Raw genomic sequence first — 18,853 nt, forward strand, 5'->3', positions numbered from 1 at the left:
AGTCCTTGACCATAATTGGTGAAAATTAGCCCCGCCCCTTCTTCTGATTGGTTGTCCCGATTTTCTGCTATAACTTTTGAATGGTTTGACATAGAGAGTCGTGGGTGGTGTCATCACATTCTGTATGGAGTCCTTGACCTTCATTGGCCTGAATTAGCCCCGCCCCTTCTTCTGATTGGTTGTCCCTTTTTTCTGCTATAACTTTTGAATGGTTTGACATAGGAAGTCGTGGGTGGTGTCATTTCTGATATGCTTTTGGGGGGCGGTGGCCGTGAGTGCGAGGGCCCGTTCATCGCTGCTTGCAGCTTTAATTATTATTATTATTATTCTCGCCGTAAATAAATTGCCTTTTTGGAGGCCTTAAAATGCTCAAAAACTCACCAAATTTTGCACACGCTTCCAGAGTCGCGTAAAATTACGTATTTTATGGGCGACAGGCATGGGTCCACAAGAATGGGCTCTATAGCGCCACCTATTTTATGTTTTTTGACGAGCCCCACAATATGGTTTGACTTACAGCAATGACCTTTATGTGTGTATTATATTAGACAAAGACCTACAAAAAAGTCTTTTGGACCCATGGTCTAAGTTACACAGGAAGTCCGGCATCTTGAACAGAAAATGTCATTTTTCATGAATTCTGATCATTTCTAGGCCTCGTACTTTAACGAACTCCTCCTAGAGATTTTATCGAATTGGCTCACAACTTGGTTTGTACAATCTAGACACATGGCCGACGCTAAATTGCGAAGCTTTTAAGTTTTCACCAGAGGGCTTGACCGTAGTCATTCGGCGAAGTTTGAGGTCATTTTTAAGCCTCGCCATCAAACATCAATTGGCTGTAATTCAGCAATACATTATTTTATGTGGCCGAAAGCGTATGTGCATGATTGTAGGCTGAGCCTGAAGACATATGTGGTGGAATATTCAGGATCGGTTGTAGCGCCACCTGTTGGCACCAGGAATTGTCATGTCTTGTAGTATGCATCTGTGCTCCAAGCGAGATGAGCGGATGGATCTCAAAGTTGGTCAGATGATAGGTAAGACATTGACGATGACTGACAGAGAAAACTGTACGTTCTTATCGAAGGGCGTGGCCGTTAGAGGTTGTAAAATTTCGGTGTCTCGCCATGAACATAAAAGTTGTTGTAACTTAAACATAATTGGTCAGAATTAACCCAAAATCAATACATGTAATCAGGCTTCCATTCTGAACAAGTGGATATGACAATCTTGGATGAACTCCATAGCGCCACCTTTTGGTCAGGTATACATTTTTCATCAAATTATGTGCTGTCATTGCTGTTTCATTCACCCAATCACAATGAAATCGACACATATTATTGTCATAAGCGTCCTTATTAACTGTGTTGAGTATCGTGGTCATAACTTGAAGGGAACTGCCATTTTACGTCACTCTGAATTTTTTGGTAAAATAATAATTTAAAATCATAGACAACAGGATTAAAAAATCATACGCTGGTACATATCGCTTTTGAAGAACTTTGTAACTCTCTTTTTCCAAAAATGTATTCATATACAATTAAATCATATCTTTGTCATGCCATGTCCAATTAACTTCGTAAACTTCGTAAAAATATTGTTTACTGTGATGTGAAAATATATTTTGTGCGTACAACGCAGGATTTTTAATCAATATTTATTTAAATCCATTGGATTTAAAGCAAACTGGCTCTGTGTGCCGGCCAGGTCCTGCAGCGGAGCGGAGGCCGAGGGAGGAGGGAGGAGGGGGGGAGCGGGGGGGACGTTGTTGCGTGCTCAGCGTGGTGACGTCACTCACACGACATGACACCTCGTGTTTTCACGAGCCCGACTCCATGGTCCCGAATCTGTAAGTATTTTTTGTTGTGTGCATAATTGTAGAGTAGTCTTAAGACATCTATGGTGTAATAATCCTGTGGAATAGTTTTCACCGATGTATTTCGGCGGCGCATGTCTGCTCGATTTGTTCATCTCTACCGAGACGGAGACCACTTAAATAAAACCACACTGATTTTGAGTCAAACCCGTCTTTTTACATTCAATTTTTATACAGAAAATAATTACAGTGCATGTATTACACCTTATTGCACAGCAGCTTTGCAATTTTATTATATTATTATCGGCTTTCAGCCGAGATCTGGTCGGCACCGCGCAGCGCCGCGGAGGAGGTGCATTCAGGGACCGGTCGGAATTCTAAAATTACAGATTATCCTACTGGTGCGTTCAGGGACAACTGGAATTTACTGTATTTGGCGAGAATTGCTTCATTTGCTTAAAAATTATTTAAAGGTGACCTATTATGTAGGGCTGCACGATTCTGGACAAAATGAGAATCACGATTTTTTTACTTAGAATTGAGATCACGATTCTCTCACGATTTTTTTCCAATATAAAATTTATTGCACTTATTACTTTAACTTTGCAACAGCTGAACAAAAATATAATAACAATAAACATCTCTTGTCTTCTTTACACAAACCTTTGAATAATTTAAACAATAATAACAATTTTGAACAATATTTGTTCCTCCCTGAGTTGAACACCCTTTCAGAAAGGGGACTTGTAACAGATCCTGTAGTTCTGAGGCAACAAATTATTCCTCTGGCTGCTTTTTGCTGTAACAGCTGACATTGAACATAAAAACAATAAGCATCTCTCTTGTCTTTAAATAATTTTAACAATAACAATTTTAACAATATTTATGTGCAATATGTGTCAGGTGATGAGAAAGGTAGATGTTTCTCCAAATGTAATCCACAATCATTAACAAAATATAACAAACATGACAACATGATAGTTGACCATGACAGGACTACAACAACCTAGAACATAGGCCTAGTCCTTTTTTTATGCAGCCATCTTTAAAAAAAAAACAAAAAAAAACAAAAAAAAAAACATATATATATTTTTTTAAATCGTCTCATTTGGAAATGAGATCGCGTTCAAGCATGAATCGAGATCGCGATTTTTTAACGATTAATCGTGCAGCCCTACTATTATGGCATTTAATGTATATTTTAAACAGGCATTGAATGTCTTAAGAACAAGCTTTTGAATGTTTTTTCTACATAAATGAGAAATTCAGCCTCTGGGCCATGTCTTTATTTTTACCGTTTCTAACCTTCTCTATGAGGGATTCTGAGGGGAGGGGGGGCTATGTTAATGAGGCTCTGTGCTGATTGGCTGCCTGAATGACGTGTAGCAGGGGAGCTTTAAGCCTGAATCACAGTTGTGTGTCAATAATGTATTAGGCCTTTGAGTTATTTATCTCAAAATGAATAGATTTCCTTAACAAAATTTATATTTTAATAAGTATCAGTAATTAAATTAACTTTTCAAGAAAGATAGACTCATATGTCCTTTACTTTTTGAAAACCATTTTGAAATACATTTTATCTATAATGGAAGTGTCACCCTCATAAAGCCATTTATGCATACTATACCAATGATTTATATTTATTTTAGATTTATATTATACCAAAACTGATAGACATTAAATTTTGAATTTGGTACAAAATTGCGATTCGTTGGTTACCCCACATGACGGGTGGGTGGCCCAAATGATGAGAAACAGCAGACAGTTTGATTTGAGACAAATTTAAAGACAAATATTAAAGAATCAGCATAACTATGTCATTGTATGTTCCTATGTTTTTCATAATAGGTCTTCTTTAAAGAGGGATAACCTTCATTTATAGTTAGAAGGAGAACCATGAACATTTTCAATATTTTTTGCAAGACGTGGAACCACATTTATAAAGAAATCATGGAATTTATTAGCAATTTGTGTATGCTCTGTTATCTTATGCACCATCCTGAAATGTAGACTGGGCTGGAATAGATGATTTTTTTTCTTGTTGAGTGATTCTTTCAATATTATCCATAGATCATTTATTTATTTCTAATAAGGTGGTTGTATTTATTCCTATAATTTTTGTATGTAGCACAATTTAAAGGACTAGGACTTTGTAAATGCCTTTTATGAAGCTTGTTTTTCTTTAAAGCAGATTTCCTAAGTTCTATAGTAAACCATGGTTTGTTAAGGTTTTCAGAGCTTCCTTTATCGTCCTTTATCGGTACACACCTGTATCATAGCACAACTTAAAAAAAAGTCTCCTGGCGCCATGGCCGAAACCCAACAGGAAGTCGGCCAGTTTGAATTAATCATGTAATTTTGGCGCAATTTATGCCATCCCTTCAGCCGCTTCTTCGCCCGAACCGTAACGTGCACCCAGGTGTGTTATACATCAAAATGTGCGTCTCCATCCTGCAATAACGTGCATAACTTTTCTCAGTCAAAAGCGTTACCGTGGCGATGATAGACGCCAAAAAGCGCGCCCCCACTTCATCTGATTGGTCCATACAGATAAAACTTCGTGCCTCAAGTCCCACAATACGGTTTGACGTACATGCACGAAAATCGGTACACACCTGTATCATGTCGCAACTTAAAGGAAAGTCTCTTGGCGCCATGGCCGAAACCGAACAGGAAGTCAGCCATTTTGAACATTTTGAATTAATTGTGTAATTTTGGCGCAATTTATGCCATTTCTTCGGTCATTAATACGGCCCGAACCGTAACGTGCACCCAGGTGTGTTATACATCAAAACGTGCGTCTCCATCCTCCGACACCACGCATTACTTTTCTCTTTCAAAAGCATTACCGTGGCGACGCTAGACGGCAAAAAGCGCGCCCAGCCTTCATCTGATTGGTTCAGACAGAAAAAACTTTGCGCCTCAAGCCCCATAATACGGTTTGACGTACATGAACAAAAATCGGTACACACCTGTATCATGTCGCAACTTAAAGAAAAGCCAGGCCTGTTGATACATTTGATATTTCATGGTTTGCATTAATGAGCGTGGCCTAACGGCTCAACAGCGCCCACTAGAATACTTTTCTTTGCCATAACTTTTGAAAGGTTTGACATAAAGAGTCGTGGGTGGTGTCATGGGACTCGGTATTGAGTCCTTGACCGTAATTGGCGAAGATTAGCCCCGCCCCTTCTTCTGATTGGTTGTCCCTATTTCCTGCTATAACATTTGAATGTTTTGACATAGAGAGTCGTGGGTGGTGTCATGGGACTCTGTAATGAGTCCTTGAGCTTCTTTGGCCTTAATTAGCCCCGCCCCTTCTTCTGATTGGTTGTCCCGATTTTCTGCTATAACTTTTGAATGGTTTGACATAGAGAGTCGTGGGTGGTGTCATCAGATTCTGTATGGAGTCCTTGACCTTCATTGGCCTGAATTAGCCCCGCCCCTTCTTCTGATTGGTTGTCCCTTTTTTCTGCTATAACTTTTGAATGGTTTGACATAGGAAGTCGTGGGTGGTATCATTTCTGATATGCTTATGGGGGGCGGTGGCCGTGAGTGCGAGGGCCCGTTCATCGCTGCTTGCAGCTTTAATTATTATTATTATTATTATTCTCGCCGTAAATAAATTGCCTTTTTGGAGGCCTTAAAATGCTCGAAAACTCACCAAATTTTGCACACGCTTCCAGAGTCGCGTAAAATTACGTATTTTATGGGCGACAGGCATGGGTCCACAAGAATGGGCTCTATAGCGCCACCTATTTTATGTTTTTTGACGAGCCCCACAATATGGTTTGACTTACAGCAATAACCTTTATGTGAGTATTATATTAGACAAAGAGCTACAAAAAAGTCTTTTGGACCCATGGTCTAAGTTACACAGGAAGTCCGGCATTTTGAACAGAAAATGTCATTTTTCATGAATTCTGATCATTTCTAGGCCTCGTACTTTAACGAACTCCTCCTAGAGATTTTATCGAATTGGCTCACAACTTGGTTTGTACAATCTAGACACATGGCCGACGCTAAATTGCGAAGTTTTTTAGTTTTCAGCAGAGGGCTTGACCGTAGTGATTCGGCGAAGTTTGAGGTCATTTTTAAGCTTCGCCATCAAACATCAATTGGCTGTAATTCAGCAATACATGATTTGATGTGGTCGAAAACGTATGTGCATGATTGTAGGTTGAGCCTGAAGACATCTATGGTGGAATATTTAGGATCGGTTGTAGCGCCACCTGTTGGCACCAGTAATTGTCATGTCTTGTAGTATGCATCTGTGCTCCAAGCGAGATGAGTGTATTGATCTCAAAGCTGGTCACTTTAATAGGTAAGACATTGACGATGACTGACAGAGAAAACTGTACGTTCTTATCGAAGGGCGTGGCCGTTAGAGGGTGTCAAATTTTGGTGTCTCGCCATGAACATAAAAGTTGTTGTAACTTAAACACAATTGGTCAGAATTAACCCAAAATCAATACATGTAATCAGGCTTCCATTCTGAACAAGTGGATATGACAATCTTGGATTGAAATCCATAGCGCCACCTTTTGGTCAGGTATACATTTTTCATCAAATTATGTGCTGTCATTGCTGTTTCGTTCATCCAATGTTAAAGCAATCGACACATATGATTGTCAGTATGTTCCTTATTGACCGTGTCGCGTATCGTGGTCAGAACTTGAAAGGAGGGGGGGGGCGGAGGGGGGGCGTTGCGCGCGCAGCTCCCGCGGGGGGAGGGGCTGATGTTCAGCGCGGCCGCCATCTTGGTCGAGGCGCCGCATTGACTGCCTGAGAACGTCGGGCGTGACCGCCATCTTGGATCGGTATCGCTAGGAGGTGTCTGCATAAGTAAAATAACTATAACTTGCTTAATTTTCAACCGATTTTCACGCGGTTTGCTTTGTTACAAACGGCAGACATGTAGCTATGATAGAGGATGCTTGATGTACGTTAAATATGCAAGCTTTCATGCTAAAATACGTTCTGCAGGTAGTCACACTTCAGGTATACACACATAAGCAAGCCTTTTATTATTTTAATATTGCTGATTATGGTTTACAGTTTAAGATTCACAGAATATTCAAATTTTTTGAGATAGGATATTTGAGTTTTCTTAAGCTGTAAACCAGTGGTCGGCAACTGGCGGCCTGCAGGCCAAAATTGGCCCGTCTCCAATAATATCTGGCCCGTCAGATGACAATTGAAAATCTGATAAATATATATATATATATTTTTTTTAATTATTTACTATCACAAACACAACAATTTCATAGAGAATTCGAAGCCTTTATTTAGAAAAGATAAAATAAAATAAAAGTAGAATCTTCATGATTCCGGACGCACACAATTGTGTATAGTTCCCTGTCACCTGTAGCATAGGGGGGCCTTAATTAGAGGTGCACACAAATATTCAGGAGTAACGTAGGCACAGACTCCCGACAAAACTCCTGGAGCTGTTCAAATGGTAAGACGTACTTGCTTGCTTTAAAGTGATTTGTTGTGGTTTAAACTGTGAAAAATACAACTGATAACTTACCTTGAGTTTTGCTGTTGGTCTTTTAAATGGTAAAACGTCCATTATATGTGTAAAAATACTAGGAAAATCCGCCTCATTTGCATATCCTCTCACTCGCTTCAGCAGACAGAGCTGCTGCTCCATGTGCACTGACTACTGTGCTACTGTTCATATCATGGGTTTTTTATGTGTTTAATGTCGTTCTGTGTATTTTAAAGAAGGACTGCATTTGTTAGTAGCTTGGCAGAAAATAATATTATCACCAAGTTACTTAAGCGGTTTCATAACGGAGCCACAGAGTAGCGCTAAAGCTGTAATAACACACTAATAACAGTCTGTAGCAAATTCAAGTTACTTTATTTAAACTAATGACTTTCTTAAACTACTTTTTTGTACAAGATATAATAGTATAATAATACTAATAGCCTATAGATAAAGGGAAAAAAAGTTTTGTTTAGTAGAAAAAAAACATGTTTCGCCTGATTGATGTGATGTTCTACCATTCAGTTGCTCCGAAAAAAATTGGCCCGAGGCCAAACTTACTTGCCGGTGTTGTGCCGGATTCAGCCCCCCTGCCGTGAAATGCCCCCCCTTGTCATACTTTCCCACAATCACAGTCACAGATAACAAAAATCGGGTAAATGGTTATTGATGTCATTAATTAATAGCCTGCTTACTGTGTTGTCTTCCATAATATTTGTAAATATATACTTAGGAGTTTATATTCAATGATAAGCAGACCAAGAAAAAAAACAACACACTGACACTTCAATATATATATATATATATATATATATATATATATATATATATATATATATATATATATATATATATATACACACACTCGCATGAACACATACTTAGGAGTTTATATTATATATATATATATATATATATATATATATATATATATATATATATATTGAAGTGTCACACACACACACACACACACACACACACACACACACACACACACACACACACACACACACACACACACACACAATATACACAATACAAAATACAGTATAGCATATTAATGAATGTATTAATATATTTGAATAACAGACATAACAAACTTAAAAACAAAAAACATAACGGAAAAAAAAGAAACATTTGGAAGGAGTGTGTGTGTGTGAGGAATTGTATATTAGTGTTATAAATGAAATTATATAATAATGCAATCGCTATGATATATAATTTTACAATATAATACAGTCAAAAATATATGAAATGAAGCAACATACAATGCAATAATACAATATGCTATATTACTGGGTATGCTAATATGATATAACAACATGTAATATAATATGGTATAATAGATTAATATAATATCATACATTCTGGACCATGAGATACAGCTTTACTGTATGATCGTCGTTCATTTGAGTGATCTGATTTTAACTACTATCCTCTCATCTGTACCGCCATGATTGTCTCTGTATGTGTCTTTCTTTCGTTCGTTCTTTTTCTTTCTTTCTTTCTTTCTTTCTTTCTTTCTTTCTTTCTTTCTTTCTTTCTTTCTTTCTTTCTTTCTTTCTTTCTTTCTTTCTTTCTTTCTTTCTTTCTTTCTTTCTTTCTTTCTTTCTTTCTTTCTTTCTTTCTTTCTTTCGACGAAAGGAGGTCCTTTTTGCCCCCCTAAACGGCCCAAAAAGTCACCAAATCTTGCACACAAGCCAGGCATGGCGAAAAATGTGATATTTAATGGTTTGCATTAATGGGCATGGCCTAATGGCTCAACAGCGCCCCCTTGAAAACTTTGTGCCTCAAGCCCCACGATACGGTTTGACGTACATGCACGAAAATTGGTACACACCTGTATCATGTCGCAACTTAAAGAAAAGTCTCTTGGCGTCATGCCCGAAAACCGAACAGGATGTCGGCCATTTTCAATTAATCGTGTCATTTTGGCCTAATTTATGCCATCCCTTCGGCAGTTAATACGGCCCGAACCGTAACGTGCACCCAGGTGTGTTATACATCAAAATGTGCGTCTCCATTTTCCGACACCACGCATTACTTTTCTCTTTCAAAAGCGTTACCGTGGCGGCGCTAGACGGCAAAAAGCGCGCCCACCCTTCATCTGATTGGTTCAGACAGAAAAAACTTTGCGCCTCAAGCCCCATAATACGGTTTGACGTACATGAACGAAAATCGGTACACACCTGTATCATGTAGCAACTTAAAGAAAAGTCTCTTGGAGCTATGGCCGAAACCGAACAGGAAGTCGGCCATTTTGAACATTCTGAATTAATCGCGTAATTTTGGAGCAATATATGCCATTCCTTCGAGAATGAATATGGCCCGAACCGTACTTTACTTTTCTCTTTCAAAAGTGTTACCGTGGCGACGCTAGACGCCGAAAAGCGCGCCCCCCTTCATCTGATTGGTCCATATTTGATAGTTCCCCAAAAGTCACCAAATTTTGCATGCAAGCCAGGCCTGGCGATAAATTTGATATTTCATGGTTTGCATTAATGGGCGTGGCAAAATGGCTCAACAGCGCCCCCTAGAAAACTTTGTGCCTCAAGCCCCACAATACAGTTTGACGTACATGCACGAAAATCGGTACACACCTGTATCATGTCGCAACTTAAAGAAAAGTCTATTTGCGCCATGGCCAAAACCAAACAGGAAGTCGGCCATTTTTAATTAATTGTGTAATTTTGGAGCAATTTATGCCATTCCTTCCGCAATTAATACGGCCCGAACCTTAACGTGTACCCAGATGTGTTATACATCAAAATTTGCGTCTCCATCCTGCGACTACTCGCATTACTTTTCTCTTTCAAAAGTGTAACCGTGACAACGCAAGATGCCAAAAAGCGCGCCTCCCCTTCATCTGATTGGTCCATATTTGATTGTTCTCCAAAAGCCACCAAATTTTGCATGCAAGCCAGGCCTAGCGATTAATTTGATATTTCATGGTTTGCATTAATGGGCGTGGCCTAATGGCTCAACAGCGCCCCCTAGAAAACTTTTCTCTGCCATAACTTTTGAAAGATTTGACATAAAGAGTTGTGGGTGGTGTCATGGGACTCAACATTGAGTCCTTGACCAAAATTGGTGACAATTAGCCCAGTCCCTTTTTCTGATTGGTTGTCCCTATTTCATGCTATAACTTTTGAATGGTTTGACATAGGAAGTTGTGGGTGGTGTCATGGGGCTCTGTAATGAGTCCTTGAGCTTCTTTGGCCTTAATTAGCCCCGCCCCTTCTTCTGACTGGTCGTCCCTTTTTTCTGCTATAACTTTTGAATGGTTTGACATAGGAAGTCGTAAGTGTCATTTCTGATATGCTTATGGGGGGCGGTTGACGTGAGTGCGAGGGCCCGTTCATCGCTGCTTGCAGCTTTAATTAAAAATGTTTTTGAGCTGTTACCTGAATTACATGACTGTGTAGATATGCAACATATTAATACTAGTATTAAACTTGACGCCATGTTCATTGTTTGATAGTTTCACACGACATGCATGAATTAAATTACACGACTACTAGGATTAAAATTCACTGGGCTAAGATTGATAAAAAAAACGATCTTTAGACATACGAATGGATTTTTAGGAATTAATATGAGAATCGATTTAGAATTGGAGAATCAATTTTTTCAACACAGACCTGCATGAAACATATTCAAACACATTATTTCATGTAATTATTAAAGTAGAGTCAGCTTACCTGAGCTGTGAGATATATGGCAGACACTGTAGAAAACTCCTCACTTCACCGTCTTCATGTGAGCAGCCTGTCAGCTTCACTGGTTTCTTCTCTGATTGGAGTTTCAACACTTCCAGGAGGATGGAGGTCTTTCTCTCTGAGAGGTTTATGATCCAGACTGCAGGAACTGACTGGAAAACTGACCGTAATGATGGAAGAACTCTGAATCCTGTTTGAGTTTCACAGTCCTTCATGTGGGTGTACAGATCCAGCAGGACATCACACTGATCTTTCTCATCCATGTATTCTTCACTAAAAGGGAATGTTTCATATCTGCACACTGATGATAACTGCTGCAGGATCTTCTCTCCTGTCTGCTGTTCTCTCTCTGCTGCTGCACAGAACAGATTCCCCAAAAACCTGATTCCTTCATGAAGATCTGACCACGGAGGATCCAATCTGGAACAAGAAGAAGGAAACATTTAGTGCTGATTTGACCTCAGATGCATAAATACAACCAACACTACTGATGGACTCCATCTTTACATGTGATTTAAAAAAAAAAGTAAAAACAAAAAAGGTTTCCCACTTATTTTTTCTAAGCATCCAAATAAAATAAAAATATTCTTAAACACTGCTTTTAATTTGTGCAACGTTTAAACAGAAATGCTTGAAGAGTCTTGTACAATATACACACACCATCATGATGTTGTCCCTAATTTGTAATCTAAAATGATCCCACACCTTCCACGTGTTCTGTCTCTTCCTCTTATTACTTTCGCTTTGCTGCGTTTGCTCATTGTTTTATCACTGTTTTCGGTCCCGGCGTCCATACAACAAAACTGATAAGATAAGATATTTCCTTTATTAGTCCCACAGTGGGGAAATTTGCAACGTGATCACACACGTTAGGAAAAGCCCACTGCCGTCTTCCGCTTTATACAGGACGCATACCTGTAAGCACCTTGTCACACTAAGAAGAATCCTTGCGAAACTTGAGCTTTAAATTTATCTTTTAATTAAACGAGGCTTCGATGCAGAGGAAATTCCTCCATCATCTCTTGTCATCGAGTTCCTCAAAGTACTGGAGGAATCGTTGCAGCCCTGATGGACTAGAACCTGGTGCAGGATGCTGCAGCAGCACTGAGGTCTCACACCAAAGTGAACTGAACTGACGAGTCTAAACTGGATGGAGAAGTGACTGGAAAAGTGCACGATTGTGTCTGTGTGTGTTGGGTCAAATACCAAGTATTCATACTCCAAACCAGCAGAGGGCGACCACACACAGAAGTGCTGGTGCTCCCAGGAACTGCACTCATTGGGACCATGTTCACTAAAAGGCATGACATGAAATGTTTGGTCTCAGTAAGCTCTCTCATCTCTCTCCTGGTAAAAACTCCTGACCACAGCTCCTGATCGATTTGAAGACGCAACTGGTAGGAAAGAACCAGTTTTTGAATGTGGATGTAATTGGTTTTCTAGCTTAGTTATCAACTTATTCTTCTTTATCCCATTCCATTATTTGTTTATCCCCATTTAAACCATCAAACCAAACCCATCTTCAAAGAAATAAAAACTTTGGATTAAGAAGATTCAAGTTGTCCTTTGCATCCTTCTACAATTGATCGAGCAGTTTTTCAAGTTCAACTGCACCATCGGCAGACTTTTATACAAGATAAGACATTATAAAAAAGTGCACATTTATGGGTGGATGAACTCACGTGGATAAAGTTCCAATATGTAAATGTAACACTGATCACAAATGAAAACCCTGTAAATATTTAAGCTTTAACAACGATGTGAGGATTCATGAAACTAGGGCTGGGAATCAACTCAAGTATCACGAAACAATTCGATTCCCGATTCTTAAGATTCAGAATCGATTATCACATTTCGATTTGGGTTAAGTGTTATTAAAAATGTATTTGAGCTGTTACCTGAATTACATGATTGTGTAGATATGCAACATATTAATACTAGTATTAAACTTGACGCCATGTTCATTATTTGATAGTTTCACACCACATGCATGAATTAAATTATGTGACTACTAGGATTAAAGTTCACCGGGCTAAGATATAATGATTAAAAAGAACGATCTTTAGACATATGAATGGATTTTAAGGAATTAATATGAAAATCGATTTAGAATCGGAAAAGTCTATTTTTTTCAACACAGACCTGCATGAAACATATTCAAACACATTGTTTCATGTAATTATTCAAGTGGACTCAGTTTACCTGAGCTGTGAGATATACGGCAGACACTGTAGAAAACTCCTCACTTCACCGTCTTCATGTGAGCAGCCTGTCAGCTTCACTGGTTTCTTCTCTGATTGGAGTTTCAACACTTCCAGGAGGATGGAGGACTTTCTCTCTGAGAGGTTTATGATCCAGACTGCAGGAACTGACTGGAAAACTGACCGTAATGATGGAAGAACTCTGAATCCTGTTTGAGTTTCACAGTCCTTCATGTGGGTGCAAAGATCCAGCAGGAAATCACACTGATACATGTAATCATCCTCATAATCATAATCATCCACACTTTCATTAAAAGGGAATGTTTTATATCTGCACACTGATGATAACTGCTGCATGATCTTCTCTCCTGTCTGCTGTTCTCTCGCTGCTGCTGCACAGAACAGATTCCCCAAAATCCTGATTATTCCATAATGATCTGACTCATCAGGATCCAAACTGGAACAAGAAGAAGGAAAAATTTAGTGCTGATTTGACCTCAGATGCATAAATACGACCAACACTACTGATGGACTCCATCTTTACATGTGATAAAAAAAAAGGTTTCCCACTCATTTTAAGTATCCAAATAAAATAAAAATATTCTTAAACACTGTTTTTAAATTGTGCAGCGTTTAAACATAAATGCTTGAAGAGTCTTGTACAATGTACAAACACCATGATGTTGTCCCTAATTTGTAATCTAAAATGATCCCACACCTTCCACGTCTTCTGTCTCTTCCTCTTATTACTTTCGTTTTGCAGCATTTGCTCATTTTTGCATCACTGTTTTCAGTCCTGGCGTCTGTACAACAAAACCGTTAACACGTTACGAGAAACCCGCCGCCGTCTTCCACTTTATACAGGACAAATACCTGTAAGCACGTTGTCACATTAAGAAGAATCCTTGCGAAATGTGAGCTTTAAAAGTATCTTTTAATTAAACGAGGCTTCGATGCAGAGGAAATTCCTCCATCATCTTTTGTCATCAAGTTCCTCAAAGTACTGGAGGAATCGTTGCAGCCCTGATGGACTAGAACCTGGTGCAGGATGCTGCAGCAGCACTGAGTTCTCACACCAAAGTGAACTGAACTGATGAGTCTAAACTGGATGGAGAAGTGACCGGGAATGTGCACGATTGTGTCTGTGAGAGTCCTGTGTGGATTTAGATCAGTCAGAGTGTAAACCCCCCTCTTCCAACTGCACCACTGGCATACTTTTACAAGCTAAAACAACATAGAAAAGTGCAGATTTATAGATGTTGACCTTAAGTGGATAAAGTACAGATGAAAAATAGCCTCTTGGCTAACTCTGGCACATTTACAGTGCTTTTTTATTGATGTGCATTGTCCCTGTCAAATAAAAAAATAAAAAAATAAATAAAAAATAAATAAATAAAGTGACAATATGTGAATGTAACACTGATCACAAATGAAAACCCTGCATATATTTAACTTTTTACAACACTGTCAATATTTATGGAGCTATTTCAATGACATTATTTCATGTCATTATTCAATTACAATCAGTTTACCTGAGCCGTGAGATATACGGCAGACACTGTAGAAAACTCCTCACTTCACCGTCTTCATGTGTCCAGCCTGTCAGCTCCACTGGTTTCTTCTCTGATTGGAGTTTCAACACTTCCAGGAGGATGGAGGTCTTTCTCTCTGAGAGGTTTATGATCCAGACTGCAGGAACTGACTGGAAAACTGACCGTAATGATGGAAGAACTCTGAATCCTGTTTTAGTTTCATAGTCCTTCATGTGGGTGTACAGATCCAGCAGGACATCACACTGATCCTTGTATCCTTCATTAAGAGGGAATGATTTATGTCTGCACACTGATGATAACTGCTGCAGGATCTTCTCTCCTGTCTGCTGTTCTCTCTCTGCTGCTGCACAGAACAGATTCCCCAAAAACCTGATTCCTTCATGATGATCTGACCACAGAGGATCCAAACTGGAACAAGGAGGAAACATTTAGTGTTGATTTGACCTCAGATCCATAAATACAACCAACACTACTGATGGACTCCATCTTTACATGTGTGTCATGTTTGTGATGAAATGACATGTGAACACATCTTTCATCAGAGCAGATGAACATTGTTTTCAAACTGTTACTGACTCACAACTCAGACAATAATCCAGTCAGAAATAACTGAAAACTCAACTGTAACTGTCACTTTACTGACGACATGAAACACATCAAGTGTATATGAACGATCTTTGTGGTGAAACTGAAGACAAATCTGAATGTAGTGGTGTAAAGAGGAGCATGTTTTACTGTGGAATGCAGCAGAGATGGACTATAACCTGGTGCAGGATGCTGCAGCAGCACTGAGGTCTCACACCAAAGTGAACTGAACTGATGAGTCTAAACTGGATGGAGAAGTGACCGGAAATGTGCACGATTGTGTGTCTGTGTGAGTCCTGTGATGGATTTAGATCAGTCAGAGTGTTAACCCCCCGCCCCCAACTGCACTATCGGAAAACTTTTACAATTTAAAATAATTACAGAAAAGTGCACATTTATTGGTGGATGACCTCACTGGATAAAGTCACAATATGTAAATGTAACACTGATCACAAATGAAAACCTTGAAATTATTTAAACTTTAAAAACGATGTGAGAATTCATGAAACTAGGGCTGGGGATCAATTCAAATTTTATGAAACAATTCGATTCCGATTCTTAAGATTCAGAATTGATTATCACAATTCGATTTGGGTTAGTGTTATTAAAAATGTTTTTGAGCTGTTACCTGAATTACATGACTGTGTAGATATGCAACATATTAATACTAGTATTAAACTCGACGACATGTTCATTGTTTGATAGTTTCACACCACATGCATGGATTAAATTATGCGAATATTAGGATTAAAATTAAATGGGCTAAGATATAATGATTAAAAAAAACGATCTTTAGACATACGAATGGATTTTTAGGAATTAACATGAGAATCGATTTAGAATTTGAGAATCAATTTTTTCAACACAGGCCTGCATGAAGCATGTTCAAACACATTGTCTCATGTAATTATTGAAGTAGAATCAGTTTACTTGAGTTGTGAGATATACGGCAGACACTGTAGAAAACTCCTAACTTCACCGTCTTCATGTGAGCAGACTGTCAGCTCCACTGGTTTCTTCTCTGATTGGAGTTTCAACACTTCCAGGAGGATGGAGGTCTTTCTCTCTGAGAGGTTTATGATCCAGACTGCAGGAGCTGACTGGAAAACTGACCGTAATGATGGAAGAACTCTGAATCCTGTTTGAGTTTCACAGTCCTTCATGTGGGTGTACAGATCCAGCAGGACATCACACTGATCCTTGTATCCTTCATTAAAAGGGAATGATTTATGTGTGCACACTGATGATAACTGCTGCAGGATCTTCTCTCCTGTCTGCTGTTCTCTCTCTGCTGCTGCACAGAACAGATTCCCCAAAATCCTGATTCCTTCAAGAAGATCTGACCTCCAACGATCCAAACTGGAACAAGAAAGAAACATTTAGTGCTGATTTGACCTCAGATGCATAAATATAACCAACACTACTGATGGACTCCATCTTTACATGTGATAAAAAAAAAGGTTTCCCACTCATTTTTAGTATCCAAATAAAATAAAAATATTCTTAAACATTGCTTTTAAATTGTGCAGCGTTTAAACAGAAATGCTTGAAGAGTCTTGAACAATACACACACACCACGATGTTGTCCCTAATTTGTAATATAAAATGATCCCACACCTTCTGTCTCTTATTACTTTCGTTTTGCTGCGTTTGCTCAATGTTGCATCACTGTTTTCAATCCCGGCATCTTTACAACAAAACTGTTCACACACGTTACGTGAAACCCGCTGCTGTCTTCCGCTTTATACGGGACACATACCTGTTGTAAGCACCTTGTCACACTAAGAAGAATCCTTGCGAAATATGAGCTTTAAATGTATCTTTTAATTAAACGAGGCTTCGAGGCAGAGGAAATTCCTCCATCATTTTTGTCATCGAGTTAATCAAAGTACTGGAGGAATCGTTGCAGCCCTGATGGACTATAACCTGGTGCAGGATGCTGCAGCAGCACTGAGGTCTCACACCAAAGTGAACTGAACTGATGAGTCTAAACTGGATGGAGAAGTGACCGGAAATGTGCACGATTGTGTGTCTGTGTGAGTCCTGTGATGGATTTAGATCAGTCAAAGTGTAAACCCCCCTCTTCCAACTGCACCATCTGCAGACTTTTACAAGATAAAATAATATAGAAAAGTGCACATTTATAGATGGATGACCTCACGTGGATAAAGTGACAATATGTGAATGTAACACGGATCACAAATGAAAATCCTGCATATCTTTAACTTTTTACAACACTGTCAATATTTATGGAGCTATTTCAATGACATTTCATGTCATTATTCAAGTAGAATCAGTTTACCTGAGCTGTGAGATATACGGCAGAGACTGTAGAAAACTCCTCACTTCACCGTCTTCATGTGAGCAGCCTGTCAGCTTCACTGGTTTCTTCTCTGATTGGAGTTTCAACACTTCCAGGAGGATGGAGGTCTTTCTCTCTGAGAGGTTTATGATCCAGACTGCAGGAACTGACTGGAAAACTGACCGTAATGATGGAAGAACTCTGAATCCTGTTTGAGTTTCACAGTTCTTCATGTGGGTGTACAGATCCAGCAGGACATCACACTGATCTTTATCATACATGTCTCCTTCATTAAAAGGGAATGATTTATATCTGCACACTGATGATAACTGCTGCAGGATCTCCTCTCCTGTCTGCTGTTCTCTCTCTGCTGCTGCACAGAACAGAATCCCCAAAATCCTGATTACTCCACGATGATCTGACTCGTCAACATCCAAACTGGAACAAGAAGTAAACATTTAGTGCTGATTTGACCTCAGATGCATAAATACAACCAACACTACTGATGGACTCCATCTTTACATGTGATTTAAAAAAAAAAAAAAGGTTTCCCACTCATTTTTTCTAAGTATCCATATAAAATAAAAATATTCTTAAACATTGCTTTTAAATTGTGCAGCGTTTAAACAGAAATGCTTGAAGAGTCTTGTACAATGTACACACACCATGATGTTGTCCCTAATTTGTAATCTAAAATGATCCCACACCTTCCACGTCTTCTGTCTCTTCCTCTTACTACTTTCACTTTGCTGCATTTGCTCAATGTTGCATAGCTGTTTTCAGTCCCGGCATCTGTACAACAAAACTGTTCACACACGTTACGAGAAACCCACCGCCGTCTTCCGCTTTATACGGGACGGATACCTGTAAGCACGTTGTCACACTAAGAAGAATCCTTGCGAAATGTGAGCTCTAAATGTATCTTTTAATTAAACGAGGCTTCGAGGCAGAGGAAATTCCTACATCATTTTTGTCATCGAGTTAATTGAAGTACTGGAGGAATCGTTGCAGCCCTGATGGACTAGAACCTGGTGCAGGATGCTGCAGCAGCACTGAGGTCTCACACCAAAGTGAACTGAACTGATGAGTCTAAACTGGATGGAGAAGTGACCGGAAATGTGCACGATTGTGTCTGTGTGAGTCCTGTGATGGATTTAGGTCAGTCAGAGTGTAAACCCCC

At 39.1% G+C, this 18,853-nt stretch overlaps 1 protein-coding gene across 1 annotated transcript in view; it reads right to left on the reverse strand.

Annotated features, from left to right (window-relative positions):
• LOC133424840 (uncharacterized) overlaps positions 1-18,853 on the reverse strand; it is a 57,703-nt gene that overhangs the window by 19,566 nt on the left and 19,284 nt on the right. Inside the window, exons 8-12 of the mRNA XM_061715375.1 lie at positions 17,674-18,111; positions 16,302-16,730; positions 14,766-15,194; positions 13,235-13,690; positions 11,015-11,452 (exon numbers count right to left, since the gene is read on the reverse strand). Of these exons, the coding sequence (XP_061571359.1) occupies positions 11,015-11,452; positions 13,235-13,690; positions 14,766-15,194; positions 16,302-16,730; positions 17,674-18,111 (2,190 nt within the window). The remainder of the gene's footprint in view (positions 1-11,014; positions 11,453-13,234; positions 13,691-14,765; positions 15,195-16,301; positions 16,731-17,673; positions 18,112-18,853) is intronic.

Source organism: Cololabis saira, chromosome 24 (genome assembly GCF_033807715.1).
Source record: "Cololabis saira isolate AMF1-May2022 chromosome 24, fColSai1.1, whole genome shotgun sequence".
NCBI classification, from domain to species: Eukaryota; Metazoa; Chordata; class Actinopteri; order Beloniformes; family Belonidae; genus Cololabis; species Cololabis saira.